Source organism: Mercenaria mercenaria, chromosome 5, assembly GCF_021730395.1.
Source record: "Mercenaria mercenaria strain notata chromosome 5, MADL_Memer_1, whole genome shotgun sequence".
Lineage (NCBI taxonomy): Eukaryota > Metazoa > Mollusca > Bivalvia > Venerida > Veneridae > Mercenaria > Mercenaria mercenaria.
The window spans coordinates 67,211,134-67,227,995 of NC_069365.1; the positions used below are offsets into that span (position 1 = coordinate 67,211,134).

Below are 16,862 nucleotides of genomic sequence, written 5' to 3' on the forward strand. Positions count from 1 at the left end.
AAAGAAGGGGAATTATTTTGAATTAATCGCGAAATTTCATAAATCCGCAATTTTGTTTTATGTTGCCATGGAAAAAAACTACTATTCTAGTAAAATATTGAAATGTATATTACTTTATTATTGCTAAGCAGCTTTTAAAAATTCGTTAAGCCCCTTTAATGATTTAAAGTAACCTAATAGACATAATACCTTTAGAACACCATTTCCTTTCCCTCTTCAGTTATATTATTAGTTCAAATTGACCTAAGTATACTTTGTGAAATGGTCCACTGATTATGGTATTTGCTGTTTAATATCAAAACTGTATATCATATAAACGTTTGTTTGTTTGTTTTGGGTTTAACGCCGTTTTTCAACAGTATTTCAGTTATGTAACGGCGGGCAGTTAACCTAACCAGTGTTCCTGGATTCTGTACCAGTACAAACCTGTTCTCCGCAAGTAACTGCCAACTTCCCCACATGAACCAGAGGTGGAGGACTAATGATTTCAGACACAATGTCGTTTATCAAATAGTCACGGAGAACATACGCCCCGCCCGAGGATCGAACGCACGACCCCGCGATCCGTAGACCAACGTTCTTACCTACTGAGCTAAGCGGGCGGGCTCATATAAACGTAACATTACTTTGACTACCTGTATTACCCTTCTCATTATGTTGTGATATCGGCTACTGATTGATAAAAGGAAGCGTTGGTGCGTGCATTTTTTTCATGCCGGATGAAAACAGTCTTCTTAACTTTACATATAATTCATGCCTATAATTCATGCCTGGTGAAAGTAATACCAGCCTATTCAGATTGTAATCATACATATTATAAAATCATTGCTTTTCATACGAGAAAGTAGTAGATATGCTAATTCACATATGCATAGGATCAATACAACGCATGAAACTTCCTCCTGCGAAGTAATTTTGTTGTAATTTCACGCCCAAAGTATCATGAACTTTTAGTTAAATGTAACACAAATTTTAATTTTGCAATAACATCTTATTTAGTTTTACGTAAACAATGAATTTAATATCATATATAATCTGATGCCTTGTTAGTGTTTGAAATGCAGTGAGTCTTTATATCATAAGTCTTATTTGCGGCCAAAGATCTGGCGTAAAAACTCCATATAAGAAAAGCAAAAGTGAGACTAAACGAACTATAAATGAAATGTAGCTGAAATAGTCTGGAATTCATACGGCAGTATTTTGTACTTGTATGCAAAACATTTGAACAATTATATATCGACTTACAATTCGTTGTATTTTCTTGTTTCTTGTATGTATATCTTAAATATTACTGCGGTAATTATAAATATAACCAGAAACACTCATGCTTTACTGAAATTAAGAATATTGCCATATTACAGCATCCTTTTGCAGTAAAACAATGATGAACTCAATAATGCATAGGAAGTTGATTTTCTGTTAATATAGAAAGTAAAAATATATACTATTTACTTTTACATTTAAATTACCTGAATGACAAATTTTATCAGATTAGAATTAATTACAACAACAATTAAATATATCTAAGTGACCCCCAAAAAGGCACATTTGTCACCTATTCACATAAAGCGTCCATGACCGCAGTCTAGCCCTAATATAACATGGAAAGTACCTGCATAACTGACCATCTTACTTGGAACAGCCATGTCGGCACAATCTGCAGCAGGCTTGACTTTCTACGACGTAACTAAACAAGATACAAAAGGCTTATCAAAGCTAAATGTTATATCAGCCTAGAACGATTCATCCTTGAATATGCATCAGTAGTATGGGACCTTCTTAGCTTCTAACATGCAGCAATACCAAGCAGCTTGAAGCGGTGTACTATGGGGCAGCAAAATTTGTCATGAGAAACTAAATGACCACAAACAGCACTAGCGTAATGACTGAAGAGATCAGTTATGACTCATGAAATGTTACGATGTATTTTGTCATCATCTACTTTGGATCAGTCAGCTCTTGGAGCATGTCGCGGATACTCATGTCGCGGGCACGCGTAGACCCTGGACGTCTCGAGTCAGCACTGACAAGCCTACACTGATTGCATAACCCGACTTTTGAATCAATCAGCTCTTGAAACATGTTAAGGCTGCTTAGAATCTGAACATCTTCAAGTTAGCGATAGCTGGCCTACACTGACTGCATAACCCGACTTTTGAATCAGTCAGCTCTCGGAACATGTTGTTGCTGCTCAGACCCTGGGCATATCAAGTAAGCGCTGGCTGGCCAACGCTAGATGCACAGGGCACGGCTTTTATCTCTTCCATCACTGCAATGTTTCATTTAACTTACAATGTCTTTTAAATACACCCATCTGAGACGATCTGGACTCTGCAAATAATTTTTTAGACAGGACTTGCGTCACTATCAATTCAGTTGTTCTTTGAAGTTATATAAAATATCGTTATTAGTTTTGCATAATTTCATTGATAAGGTTAAGGTAGGTAGGCAGGTAGGTAGAATTTATTCATACAAAGGCAATATGCTAATCAGTACAAAATATACATACAGTGATTAATGTCTATGGCATATTATACAAAGAGATAGGGCATAAAATTGACCCAGTTTGGTGACATACTTTGCATTTGTTACAAGAATAACATCTAGTTACAAGAAGTAACATTAATTAACATGTAAAGACTATTAAGTAGTGTTTAGAAGCATGCGTAGCATTTTGACTACAAATAGTCGCCAGACGACACGTAAGTAACATCCATGTAACATCCTTGTAACATTCTTCTGACATCTTTATAACACTACTAAAGAGGTAATTTTGCCAAATTTAAGAAATGAAGTGTAACATGCGTAACATTTTGACTAGAAAAAGACGCTTCTTTTCAGACACACGTAACATGAGTAACATCCATGTAACAACTTTGTAACATCCTTGTTACATCTTTATAACACTACTTAAGGCGTTTTTTCGGCCTAATTTAAGGAATGAGGTGTAACATGCGTAACATTTTGAAACAAAAAGACGCATCTACTCAGACACACGTAATATAGGTAACATCTATGTAACATCATTGTAACATCTATGTTACATCTATATAACACTACTAAAGACTATTTTGGCCAACTATAAGAAATGAGGTGTAACAGGCGTAACATTTTGAATACAAAACGACGCCTCTTCTCAGATACACGTAACATAAGTAACATCCATGTAACATCCTTGTAACATCCATGTAACATCCATGTTACATCTATATAACACCACTAAAGACGTTGTAGCTTTACTTTTGGTTGCACCAGTTGTGCAATTAAAAATCCTTAAACCCGTGGATTTACAAAAAAAAAATAAAAAAAATTGCAGTTTTGCTTTACATGTTTGTCTTGGCTCTTTCTCGGCATAGAAGCTTGTTTTCTACGTATTTTTGTCTATGTTCTTTAGTTTACATGTACATTTGGATATTTTTGACGGCTTCCTTCCACTTGTATTTACAACCTTTGGTTTGGTTTTTGTCAGGTAAGGACTGTTTTGTTATAAGTTAAATTTCAGGTATATTGTATGTTTAAATCAACAGGTTGTCATGTGATATTGTGTTCACATTTTTATTTGTATTCATATCTGCCGGTTTCAGTATAGTTTCGAATATCTCGTCCTTCCTCTAGACGTATCTGTTACATTCAATAATTGGTTCACATCAGTCTCGTTCAAGTACGCTGAATTCCTAGCATAACTGCTATGGCTCATGTATCATTCCTAGCTATGTCAACGGAAAATGTATTAATAAAACAGTTTAGAATGAAGATGATAATTATGTATGAACAATTTGAAGCATTTTGCAGCTTATTTCATCAAATTTCAAGCTATTGCAAGTTAATTTTTATACATAATCTCCCCTATTCTATCACTTGCTGTCACTTTTCAGCTCCCAGTACAAAAATGTGCTAACATGTATTCAAATGCGCTCAAGACCATTATAAAAGAATCTAAATGAACTCCCTAATAACTATGTAAAAAAAGTGGATAAAGAGATAAATCACGACAATGAACAAGGGGTATTGTCGCCTTTGAATCCCTCCTTTGATATTGCTACTATACTGTTATGTAACGTAGTACGCTAAACCAATCGGGAAACATGTCTTAAACCATTTTACCCTTGACGAAAAACCTAGTTTGACACTTTTTCTGCATTTTTCGATATTTAGTCATCCCTTTTTAGTTTCAGAAGAGTTGTACAAAATGCTTACGTTCGTTTGTAATTTCTCTTCGATTGTCCCTGTCTACTCTGATATTTTGGTCCTTGTACAAACCACGACTGTTTCAGTGTCAACATAGTAGTTAAACTTTACAATAAGTGTTAATTTTGGATAATCTTTATGTCTGTATTTAGGACTATGTAAAATACGTCCAATCAATGTGCTTTTTCAATATATATTTATAAACTCTTTAAAATTCGCAAGTTTGATGATTTCATTTCAAATCCGCCATTTTGTGCTCACAAGGAACATTTTTCTCATTTGATTCTCCGCAAGTGCAACTTCACGAACCATCAAACTCATCATCCCATGAAGCATCCCCTGCAATAATTTAGAAGTTTGAATGAAATAAAGATCATCTTAACAGGAATACGAACGATCAATCGGTATTATTTTCCCATGTGTTAGTACGCAATGATTTCACCCACTTCTTTCTTCTGTTTAGGTTATGTAAGGTGTTTGGTTTTCTTATGGTGCTAACGTAGCATTTGCTGCATCTGCAACATGTGACTAAATGGTTATATTCTAGTATCATTATAATAAATGTATGAGATCCTTAAAGTAAGCTCGTATTTATTTGCCATAAGGGCAATCATAGCAGGATGTATCCAAACAAGAATTATAATATTGAAGAATAGTTAAGCCACACCATAAACAGCGTAATCCCGCCCGCTTGGCTCAATACGGAGAGCGTAGGTCTACGGATCGCGGGGTCCTGAGTTCGAGGCCTGGGCGAGGCGTATGTTCTCCGTGATGATTTGATAAAATTCATTGTGTCTCAAATCATTCGTCCTCCACCGCTGATTCATGTGGAGAAGTTGGCAGTAACTTGCGGAGAACAGGTTTGTACTGGTACAGAATCCGGGAACACTGGCTAGGTTAACTACCCGCCGGTACATAACTGAAACATTGTTGAAAAAAAAAAAACAATAAAAAACACCCCCCCCCCGCCACCACCACCACCAAACAAACAAAAATAAACAGCGTAACTATAATTATACTGCTATCAGATATTATTAGAAAATATTTAACTCTTTGTTAAATTTTTATAATGTACTTATCCATCTTTCTATTTAGACCCTGTCATTTACTGTCTAAAGGGGTGCTTACTAAAAAGAGACTAAATGGCGAACAGTGCAGATCTTGATCATTCTGCACAGGTGCGCAGGCTGATCATGATATACACTGATCGCAAAAGCAGAATCAATCGTGTCCAGCATGATAAGGGTTAATGGCATACAGGAAAGTAAGTTTCATACCGATTAACGTTTAATGTCTACTCTCCGTGCACAACATATACTATACTAAATGTCTCTCTACTTACAAACAGGAATTCTGCCACCAGAGCCCTTCGTACCGCCACCAGAGCCGTCCGTACTACCGCAGCCCTCCGTACTACCAGAGCCATCGGTACTGCCACCAGAGCCGTCCGTACTACCGTAGCCATCCGTACCACCAGAGCCTTCCGTACTACCACCAGAGCCGTCCGTACTACCGTATCCATCCGTACCACCAGAGCCTTCCGTACTGCCACCATAGCCGTCCGTACTACCACAGCCCTCCGTACTGTTACCAGAGCCGTCCGTACTACCGTAGACCTCTGTACTACCAGAGCCCTCCGAACTGCCACTGGGGCCCTCCAAAAGATACGTTGTAGTTGTTTCTTGTTTAACGTTGAGAGTATTTTCAACTGTAATGAAAATAAACAATTGAATAGGATAACATTAGATTGAACTGAGACCCATACTTGGGCATTTCTTACATAAGGACTATTTATATGTTATAAATATATTTTTTTCTATAAACTGTACAGGATGTAGTCTTAACCATTTGCATCAGACCAGACAGATGCCACTTTACATGTTTCCTACCCTTAGGCATATACTAAAAGAAACATGGCACGAACGGGAAAACATTCTTACCCATTTTGATTGTGCATATCTTACCTTTAAAGCGCAATTCGGTGATTGGGTACTTTACATAGTGAGCAAGTGTTAAAATAGTTCTGCACGTTGAGATCAAAATGTTTCGTCAACGTTTAACTCTTCACGGCTATGTCAAACTTTAACAAAGTCTGGGCAAAGTTTCTCAATTTAGCTTCTTTTTTGTAACATTCAAAATACCTTACCGTTAGAATAATACAACGAACTAAATTAGAGCCCATTAGAAGCAGTTGCAACGATGACATGTGAGAGACAATTATTGAAGAATCTGAAAAAAAAAAGAATACTAAACCTGGTTGTTCGGTCGTTGTGACAAGAATGACGGCTATTACAACTCCTGTAACTAGCAAGAAAATGATCAATAGTAACAACAGTATTTTCCATTTTCTTCTTAGACAACTAAATCTCCGTTTCCGTAGAATGCTATAAACACTAGCTCGGTAACGGGTTTGCAGAGGAGTTGTGTATGCTGTTTCATAGTCTGATCTCACGTCTTTGCGCTGTATGCCAGGCGACTTTTGGCGTATGTTGTAAGAACTGAATTCAGTATCATCTTCGCTTTCACGAGTCAATATTCCAGTTCTTTTTTCTGGATCTCTTTTCAACTTCTCTAGATTTTCATAATCCAACTCCTGTTCTACCAAATCACTATATACATGCTCTCTGTATTCTTTTCTCGATTTATGAGTATTTTTTTCAGGTAATACCTCATATGTATTTAAAGCTGCTTCATTTACATAAGGCTGATCATCATCTCTGAATTCTTCAAGTTCAATAGCAGTATCGTATTTATATGTCGGATTGTTGATATATTCCATTTTTCTTATAGAGAAAAGATTTATATTTGCTCATGTAAACAGAAATATATAGTTCGTTTCCAGTGTTCAGGTTGAGATGACAAATTTTATTATATTAAGTTGAACATAACTAAAATGGTTTTTATTTATACCACCCCGAAATAGAAGCAGGAAGTTAATATTTAATGGGTTTGACACATCAGTGGTTTTAGCAAATATTGCTGTTGTTTTTTTTTTCTGCTGAAAAATTTAGTAACGTATTTTTTGGACAATATTTTTTCACAAATCATATTCTTAAAAATCGTTTGTAATTGTAATGTTTTATTTACAGCAAACCTCGTAATAATTATATTAAAATCTAGGTTTTTAAACAATATCATTTTTTTTTTCATTTGACAGTCTTGAGTCCATTCCATCAGTCTTGCTGAAGAACCACATAAACCAGTTATAGTAAATGTAACATAAAAATTGCACTGTAAGCGAGTCTTTGTTTCGTTTTCTTTGTTCTAACATGCCTTGATGTAACATGTGAATTTCTAATTAAATATAATACACACAATTGGCATGTTCTCTAATTAAATATAATTATAGGTTATTAGCTTTGTATCGGAAAATGTGCACGAGTTCTTCAGTGGAAATATTGCGCGACTTTAGGAGCGCAATATTCTTCGCTGAAGAACGAGTGCATATTTCCCGATGCAGAGATAATAACCTTTTATTACATACGCATCTACACGTATAAATATTATGTAAATATTATTAATATGTTCAATAGCCTGAATTGGATTGACAATACTGAACTAAATAGAAAAAAATAGTACAACAACACATACTGAATTACGTCACGCACCCGATATGAAATTCAGGCGTCAGTGTATGGAAAAATATTGACGTTTCAGGTACCAGAGTAACTTAACGGGGAATAGAAACAAGTAATGTATCGGGTGTGTGACGTATTTCAGTGTGTGTTGTTGCACTATTTTTTTTCCATTTTGGTCAGTATTGGCAATCCTATGCAGGTTATTGAACATATTTATAATGTTAATATAATATTTATACGTGTAGATGCGTATGTAATAAAAAGGTTATTCTTTATTTGTACTTGTCCGCACAATAAACGCCCACTTCCGGTTTTGATCTGCAAAATTGCCATGTGGGATGTATGAACCTGAAAACAATCTCATTTCATGCAGAATGTATTTTAGTAGTGAAAAAGTGCGATTAAAGCACTCGTTCTACAGGGATTCGCGCAAAAGAATGGGAAAATTAGGCTCTATTTACTGTGGACGTCTATAGACTGCACCACGGAAGCACATTTTCGACCGAATTACTGACCTTATTCCTTTATTGGTCTAAGGTCAGTAATTCAAATCCTTGTTTGTTTCATATAAAAATCGACAACTTCAGGTCGTCTTTATGTATCTTTATACAACATCACTTTTTCTTAAACCTATTTTTCACAAAAGTTCTATCATAAATTAATGAAAAAGTGAAAAGATAATATGGGTTGAATAGTTACTAGTGAAATGCCAGTCAGTTTTGGTCTGCTACCCTAAAAATGACGCATATTTGCTTTTGGCCTAGAAACCTTGAAACCTACTTCCGGTTTCGATCTTCAAAGTTTGTCATGCGGGGCGTATGAACATAAAAACCGTCGCATTTCATGCAGAAGGTATTTTAGTAATGAAAAAGTGTGATTAAAGCGGTCGTTCTACACGAATTTGCGCAAAACAAATGGGAAAATCAGGATCTATTTACTATGGACTTCTTTCGACTACACCACGGAAGCAGATATTCGACTTATATACATGTATGACCTATAATAAAAAATATGTAATTACTACAGAGTATGATCAGGGAATCAAACTAGATTTAACATGCTCATTCTTTGTTGTCGACACTCCCCTTTGTCGACATTCACCACTACGGCATTCTTTTTCATTACCATTTATTGTCGCAGCCTTTTAGACTATTTCTTCGTAGTCATTTTTAGTAGTTAGTACAATGATTTAAAGATATGAGGAACAGATGGTCAACATCTTATCTCAAACAATCAATATCTTATTTCGTGCGCACGACATCTTATCTTGAGCGATCAACATCTTATCTCGAGCGATCAATATATTATCTTGAGCGATCAACATCTTATCTCGAGCGATCAACATATTATCTTGAGCGATCAACATCTTATCTCGAACGATCAACATATTATCTTGAGCGATCAACATCTTATCTCGAGCAATCAACATCTTATTTCGTGCGCACGACATCTTATCTTGAGCGATCAACATCTTATCTCGAGCGATCAACATATTATCTTGAGCGATCAACATCTTATCTTGAGCGATCAACATATTATCTTGAGCGATCAACATATTATCTCGAGCGATCAACATCTTATCTCGTGCTGTCAACATCTTATCTTGAGCGATCAACATCTTATCTCGAGCGATCAACATATTATCTTGAGCGATCAACATCTTATCTCGAGCGATCAACATCTTATTTCGTGCGCACGACATCTTATCTCCAGCGATCAACATATCATCTTGAGCGATCAACATATTATCTTGAGCGATCAACATCTTATCTTGAGCGATCAACATATTATCTTGAGCGATCAACGTCTTATCTCGAGCGATCAACGTATTATCTTGAGCGATCAACATATTATCTTGAGCGATCAACATCTTATCTCGAGCGATCAACATCTTATTTCGTGCGCACGACATCTTATCTTGAGCGATCAACATATTATCTTGAGCGATCAACTTATTATCTCGAGCGATCAACATCTTTTCTCGGTCATCTTATCAATATATATATTAAGGACCTTTGTGTGAATTCAGATCTTTAGTAAAAACATACGGCTGCCACCGTTTTTGTTTTTGTTTCGATTATTCTTATAATCGTTTCACATGTTTGCAGGGTTAGAAATTTAAATACTCAAACTGATAAAAGAAGGCAGCAAAAAATCAGTGATGATGCAAAGAAATAAATTTAAGTCCTTGACAAAAATAAATTAGTATGTAGGCTTCGCCCATATATCAAAGAATTTCCTTGTTTTTCCTTAATTAATGCATGCAACTTTTCTGCGCGAATTCATCAGTCGAAGTGAAATTTATTGTTATTCTTACATACAGTATGCATCATTGGTTATGTTCATTTGATTATGAAGATTAGGATGACCAATTATATGCATTGCTCTCCTAAATGATGTGATAAACTTGTACATGTACTTGTGGGAAGTTCAAATAACAGCGGAATAGGCGGGACCCTAATTAACAACTTGTCCGTATGTTTTACAGATGACCTAAATGCACACACAAAGGGCCTTAATATATATAAATAAGATGTCGTGCACTCGAGATAAGATGTTGATCGCACAAGATGAGATGTTGATCGCTCAAGATAATATGTTGATCGTTCGAGATAATATGTTGATCGCTCAAGATAATATGTTGATCGCTCGAGATAAGATGTTGATCGCTCAAGATAATATGTTGATCGCTCGAGATAAGATGTTGATCGCTCAAGATAAGATGTCGTGCGCACGAAATAAGATGTTGATCGTTCGAGATAAGATGTTGATCGCTCAAGATAATATGTTGATCGCTCGAGATAAGATGTTGATCGCTCAAGATAATATGTTGATCGCTCGAGATAAGATGTTGATCGCTCAAGATAATATGTTGATCGCTGGAGATAAGATGTTGATCGCTCAAGATAATATGTTGATCGCTCGAGATAAGATGTTGATCGCTCAAGATAAGATGTCGTGCGCACGAAATAAGATGTTGATCGTTCGAGATAAGATGTTGATCGCTCAAGATAATATGTTGATCGCTCGATATAAGATGTTGATCGCTCGAGATAAGATGTTGATCGCTCAAGATAATATGTTGACCGCTCGAGATAAGATGTTGATCGCTCAAGATAAAATGTTGATCGCTCAAGATAATATGTTGATCGCTCGAGATAAGATGTTGATCACTCAAGATAATATGTTGATCGCTCAAGATAATATGTTGATCGCTCGAGATAAGATGTTGATAGCTCAAGATAATATGTTGATCGCTCAAGATAAGATGTCGAGCGCGCGAGATAAGATGTTGATCGCTCAAGATAATATGTTGATCACTCAAGATAAGATGTTGGTCGCTCGAGATAAGATGTTGATCGCTCAAGATAAGATTTTGTGCGCACGAGATAAGATGTTGATCGCTCGAGATAAGATGTCTCGCGCACGAGATAAGATGTTGATCTCTCGATATAAGATGTCGTGCGCACGAGATAAGATGTTGATCGCTCAAGATAAGATGTCGTGAGCAAGAGATAACTTAATCTTAAAAAAAAATAACATATGTCCTAAACATACTACCGTATATAAATGTCTGTGAGTGTATGTATAAAATGTCTGAACAACCCTGTAGGTAGAGTAGACCGGTTTAAGATCATAACAGAATAGGTTCGAATCCAGCGCTAATGCCTCTCGGTCAAAATTTTCCTTTTTTTTTTAGTAATTTCATTTTAAATTATTTATGTTTTTGTTATCTTTTTTTTTAATTTTGCTGAAAAACTGGGCCTCCATGGTCAATTGGTTGAGGTATCTGACTTCAAATCACTTGCCGGTCATCGTTGTGGGTTCGGGCCTCACTTGGGGCGCTGAATTCTTCTTGTGATGAAGCCATCCAGCTGGTATACGAAAGCTCGAAAATCGTCAAATGACCTATAATTGTGTCTATGCGACGTTAAACCCAACACAATAGAATAGAATTAATTTGCTGAGAGGATTAGGTAAAACAATTGTTAGTGCAAATGCACAAACATATCTTACTATTTTCCTTTTGCCGCCATTTATAGTTGTATTCCGTCACACGTATGCACATTTGATTAATTTGTGCTGATAAAATAATGGGACCATTTATTTTTGTTATTTTCTGTAAAAAAAATGTACACTTCACGCATGAATAATATGCACAGAAGAAAGATATATAAATCATTTGTTTAAAGAAAATTGTAAAATATACGAGAGGGATTCGAACCATGGACCGATATAAACAGTGTATGTTTTATCACTTTTACACGCTTGCGTACCGTCTAAGCTATAAAACGCTTCGGTTGAACGGTGCAGTTTTTTGACGATAATATTTTTATCACTCATTCTGCATCGCTTTAATAAACAACATCATATCCCAATAACAAGGAAGAGTTTATATTTTAGTGAGCAGTCACGGCTCAGTAAAGTGATTAACTAAACATGATTTATAGCAAGGGTGTAACTTGTGATATTTAAATATTTAATAAACCTTAAAATGTTGCATGTAGACGGAAGAAATTTGTTTGCAATTAAACATACTATGCGACTGATAAATAGGTCAATCCGTTCAGACCATTGCCTTCTCTCTGATGGTGGCCGTGCGCGAAGCACGAAATCACAATGGCGAAGCTCGAGGCCGAAACGAGGAAATAACTCTTAATTTCGCCATGGTGATCTTGTGCTCCGACATCCTGATCTTGCGCTACGCTGATTGATTCGTATGATTATGAAGGGCAAAACGCGAGAACAAGTTGGTAAAGCGAGAGATGACGATGGCGAAATTGAGAATTAAATTGATGCTTTGCCATTGTGATTTTCCACTTTGCCATCGTATTAGTGCGCTTCGTGTATCACCTTCACAAGTTGGAGAAGCGCTAAGCTCGAAATCACGATTGTAAACCATGGAATAAAGATAACAAAGCATGAGATCGCGATGTCTAAGCACTAAATCGCCGCATTCCGTCTTTTCGCGCTTCATCATTCATCATTCGCATGCGATACGGGAAGCGCGAGATCGCAATGCTAAAGCAGGAAATTACAAAATGTTCTTGATTTCACGTTTCGTTGTATGAGCGATGCGCGGAGGGCAACACCGTGATGTCGAGAGCGAGATAATGATGACGAGCCTGCTAATTTTATGCTTTGTCATCATGACCACGCGCTGCGCCATCGTGACCTCGTGCTTCACCATCACGATCTCGAGCAATATTTAATGTTTTATTTGGTACTAACAGAAAATAAATCATTTCAGAATTTTGAAGACACTGTTTCTTTTTAGTCTACAACTTTACCATAACAGAAATAATTATTTCTTAAAGACGCACCCAAATATATTTCAACATTAACTGTTGAGTCCTTAGACTATCCTTTCTAAAGTTTCTCATTATGATTCCACTTGACTGCACGTAGGGCAGCTGTGTATGACTTTATAAATGCTTGTTAGATCCTCAAACTTGGCAGTTTTGAATGGTCAAATAGATAAGTTCGCTTAAATGCACGTAGACATTGGCAAAGCTAAATCAGAATCACCTTAAAACGACGTCTATTGTTGAAATATTGCGTGAAGTTGGTCTGTAACATCCTAGTTTTGACCTTTCTTAGATTTAGGATAGTTCACTGAGAAATAGTTTTACAGATTTGTTTTAAACAATTTCGTATCGTTATTTCTTTTTGACATGGTTACTTGCACAATACGTCTCGAATATAAAAATATACAATCAACTTAGTTTTCCTCCGAGTTTGCAAGGCAAAAAAGAAATGAATTTCAAAAGTGGATTTACCTTAAATTGTGTATGAGGGATGCTAAAATAAGAATAATAATAAAAAATCCCTACCAAGGATTAAACATCTTATGCCTAATGAACTATACGCCGGAAGCCTTACCGATACCGTCCATCCGCTTGACATCAATAATCAATCTGACTGAAGTACATCTCCTATTACGCTACGCATAGGATCTGAAAACGACCTATTCATTGCCTCGTTCTGACGGCATTTCACTAGCCAATCAGAGCCTAGCTTACAACATCTTGCAAATCTACCTCTAGCATTGACTTTTGATACTTACAATTCTTATGTCGCAATGTATCAGATAGCCGGTTAGCTCAGTCGGTAGGCCACTTGCTGTGTAAGCGAGGGGTCCCGGGTTCGAGTCCTGGAATATCTGCATATTTTTCTTACTCTTTGACAATCGAACAAGTCGTCTGATTGGATAACATAAAAATGGCAATAATGGAAATCCAAAATATACAGAAGACGAATGTGAATGGGTCGTTCTCAGATCTTCGTTACATAAGTCAGATTGCATCAATAACTTACCCTTTAAAATACATTGACACAAAGGACAAAGGGAAGCAAACTCAATAACTAAATATGAATCTAACACTGTTCGAGTTATTTGCGATATCTTAAGTGTTCTACAATGGGAAACAATTTTTTTAAAGTTAAAAGACAGCATTGGCACGAGTTTTGGTTTTTGGCAATCGATGACAAAAGAATGAATTGTTTATAGATTAAAAGTATTTAAGGAAAGTGAACCTAAAACAAAAATGACCAGAAAAACTGATATTGGTTTTATTTTTACATTATTTTATGAAACATGTTTCATTTTTTTCTTGTAGTAGTTATTTTATTACTTCATTTTAATCGTATACTGACGCCAGTTGCATGAATTGCCCGTTAAATGAACGAACATTTGTCGAGTTCTTGAGATTTTAATTGGCATTTCGAAGAACAGTTTACTGACAAGTACGTAGAAGAATGTTGAATTGTCATTTATTTCTTAAAATATATTAACAATGTGAGTGGTAGCTGGGCGTTTCGTCCGCACAGATTTATCTGCACATGCGACAGGAGGATGTAAATTAAGAAACGTATATCTTGTATATGTGTTTCCATAGTAACGTACCTATTTATGCTCGGACACCAAAAATGAATTTATGGAAACTGCGAATTATGACTTTGTGTATAGCTATGTAAGATATCACAAAATAAAAAACTTCATTAGTCTTTGCGACAAGAATAATGTGCAATTTTTACCGCTCTGCGATAATGATGATTGCTGAAACGACATATCTCAGATACATGTATTTGATTTCTTAATAAAGTCACGTGCATTCTGATACGCACTCGTCTATAACTGCTAAAGAAGACTGCAAGAGATTTAACTGTATGATGTTAATTTTATGCATTGGCGTTGGAAGCACCATTTTTGTGTATATATATATATATTTTCTTTTTGATGATAAACACCATCTTAAATACTCACTAGAATTAATCATTTTGCTTTTGAAATATTCTGAATAATCAGTGGTAACAATTCCTACAAGGGTCCCGCACTCAAATAAAATATCTTGCTCAGATTCTTTTCCAAGACTTTTTCCTCATTATATAAGCAATCAAACTAAAGAGCAATAGGCTTGCGAAACCTTTAAGACTGGTATTTTTCACCAAAATGCAGGATTTAACGTTTAAAACATCAAAATGTTCTGGGGCAGGACCCCAGTACCCTTCCTAGTCATAATGGTAAAATGACCATCTTATTTAAAGAAAAGCTTCAGGCTGTCAAGCGGTCTTAAAAATAAAAAAAGACCTTTTCGACATTTTGATAAAATTGCTAAAAACGAGTAAAACTAGCAGGGCATTCCTAGATATACATTTTTTGTCCAAATTCCTTGATTCCTAGATATACTTTATTTTTTTCTCCAAATTATTTAATTTTTATTTTTTATCACACATGGATTTGTTAACATAAAATTAGTAATTGTTTAACTGTTTATAAATTCTAGTAATTCCTATACACAGTACTTTAGGGATTATGTATAGCATTCCAGTTTGTTCATCTGGGAAAGATATGGATTTAATACTTATCAAAATATGCCTTGTAAGACTATATATCTATAAGCGTACAGCAAATCACAGAAATATGAGCCGCGTCATGAGAAAACCAACATAGTGGCTTTGCTACCAGAATGGCGACCAGCATGGATCCAGACCAGGATCCATATTGTTCACTAACGGTTTCTCCAATTGTTATATGCTTTGAAACAAACAGCATGGATCCTGACCAGACTGTGCGGATGCGCAGGCTGGTCTGGATCCATACTGGTCGCAAAAGCACTATGTTTGTTTTCTGATCACGTGGCTAATGGGGTGTTTGTTGAATGGATAATGCTTTATCTTTTCTTTTACTACGGGTCTTTTAAGTAGAAAGGTCGTGTAAAGCTACCTTTTTGTGTGGCGACGTCAGGTGTATACAACCCCAGGCAATGATGCGACCCTTGGAGTGTCTATTTTGTGTAAGGCAACACCAGTCGAGATTACTATTGTATGAGGCGACCCTTGGAGAGGCCTATGGTCTGTCGGTGTCTGTGTCACAGAATTATGTTGGAAGACCTTCTTCCTCGTCCTAACATACATGATGGTAATAAAAACTTCTCGATCTGATATGCATGATGTTCATAACAACTTCTCCATTTTTGTTCATAACATATCTTCTCCATCTTAGATCCATGATGTTTGTAACCACAACTTCTCCGTGATGTATATATATATTCTCGACATTACTCAGAGGCGGAACGTGTTAAATTAAGATCTTTTTGTTTGAGAATTATTTATTATTTTGTTAATTGATACTTACCAGTATCACACAAGTTGTTATTTAGGAACAATAAATAGATGAAAACAGTAAAATTATACCATATTGCTGCTGACCCGATGTTTCTGTTTATAGGCTAGATTACTGATACCATTCTGTTTGTTCTGTTTTCAGCATATACCGGTGCTAAAAGGATTTGGTTATTCAAACAGATGGACAAACTTCACCATTGTATCAGAGAAATCTCCAGATAAAAACGAATGTCAGCCTTACACTTGGCGCAAGAACACAGCTTGAGATAGTAACGCTTTGGAACATGGATAATTAAAGAATAATTTCGTCAAATTTGATCTTGAATGGGCTGCGTTTACTTTTGGAAATACACAGCCAAACACTGAAATTGATGGATCCATCAGTTACAATTAAGAGCGTTTATACTAAATTTGGACAGGTCACACTTGACATGCAACAATTTTATGCGGGCAACATAGATTTGAGAA

At 36.0% G+C, this 16,862-nt stretch overlaps 1 protein-coding gene across 1 annotated transcript; it reads right to left on the reverse strand.

Moving 5' to 3' along the window:
• Window positions 1–3,224: 3,224 nt before the first annotated feature.
• On the reverse strand, window positions 3,225–7,075 carry LOC123559097 (keratin, type I cytoskeletal 9-like). The gene is made up of 3 exons (XM_045350913.2): window positions 6,442–7,075; window positions 5,531–5,896; window positions 3,225–4,527 (listed from the first exon to the last, which is right to left on the reverse strand). Exons 1-3 carry the CDS (start codon window positions 6,965–6,967, stop codon window positions 4,490–4,492), a joined length of 930 nt encoding a protein of 309 aa, XP_045206848.2. The 5' UTR covers window positions 6,968–7,075; the 3' UTR covers window positions 3,225–4,489.
• Window positions 7,076–16,862: the final 9,787 nt, after the last annotated feature.

Bases quoted from the DNA above. Each gene is read 5' to 3' on its own strand.
- LOC123559097 (XM_045350913.2), bottom strand. From the start codon at position 6,967: ATGGAATATATCAACAATCCGACATATAAATACGATACTGCTATTGAA. The intron at 5,897-6,441 runs GTTTAGTATTCT...TTTTCATTACAG, and splicing joins CACAACGACCGAACAACCAG to TTGAAAATACTCTCAACGTT. The intron at 4,528-5,530 runs GTAAGTAGAGAG...AAATTATTGCAG, and splicing joins TGGTGGCAGAATTCCTGTTT to GGGATGCTTCATGGGATGAT.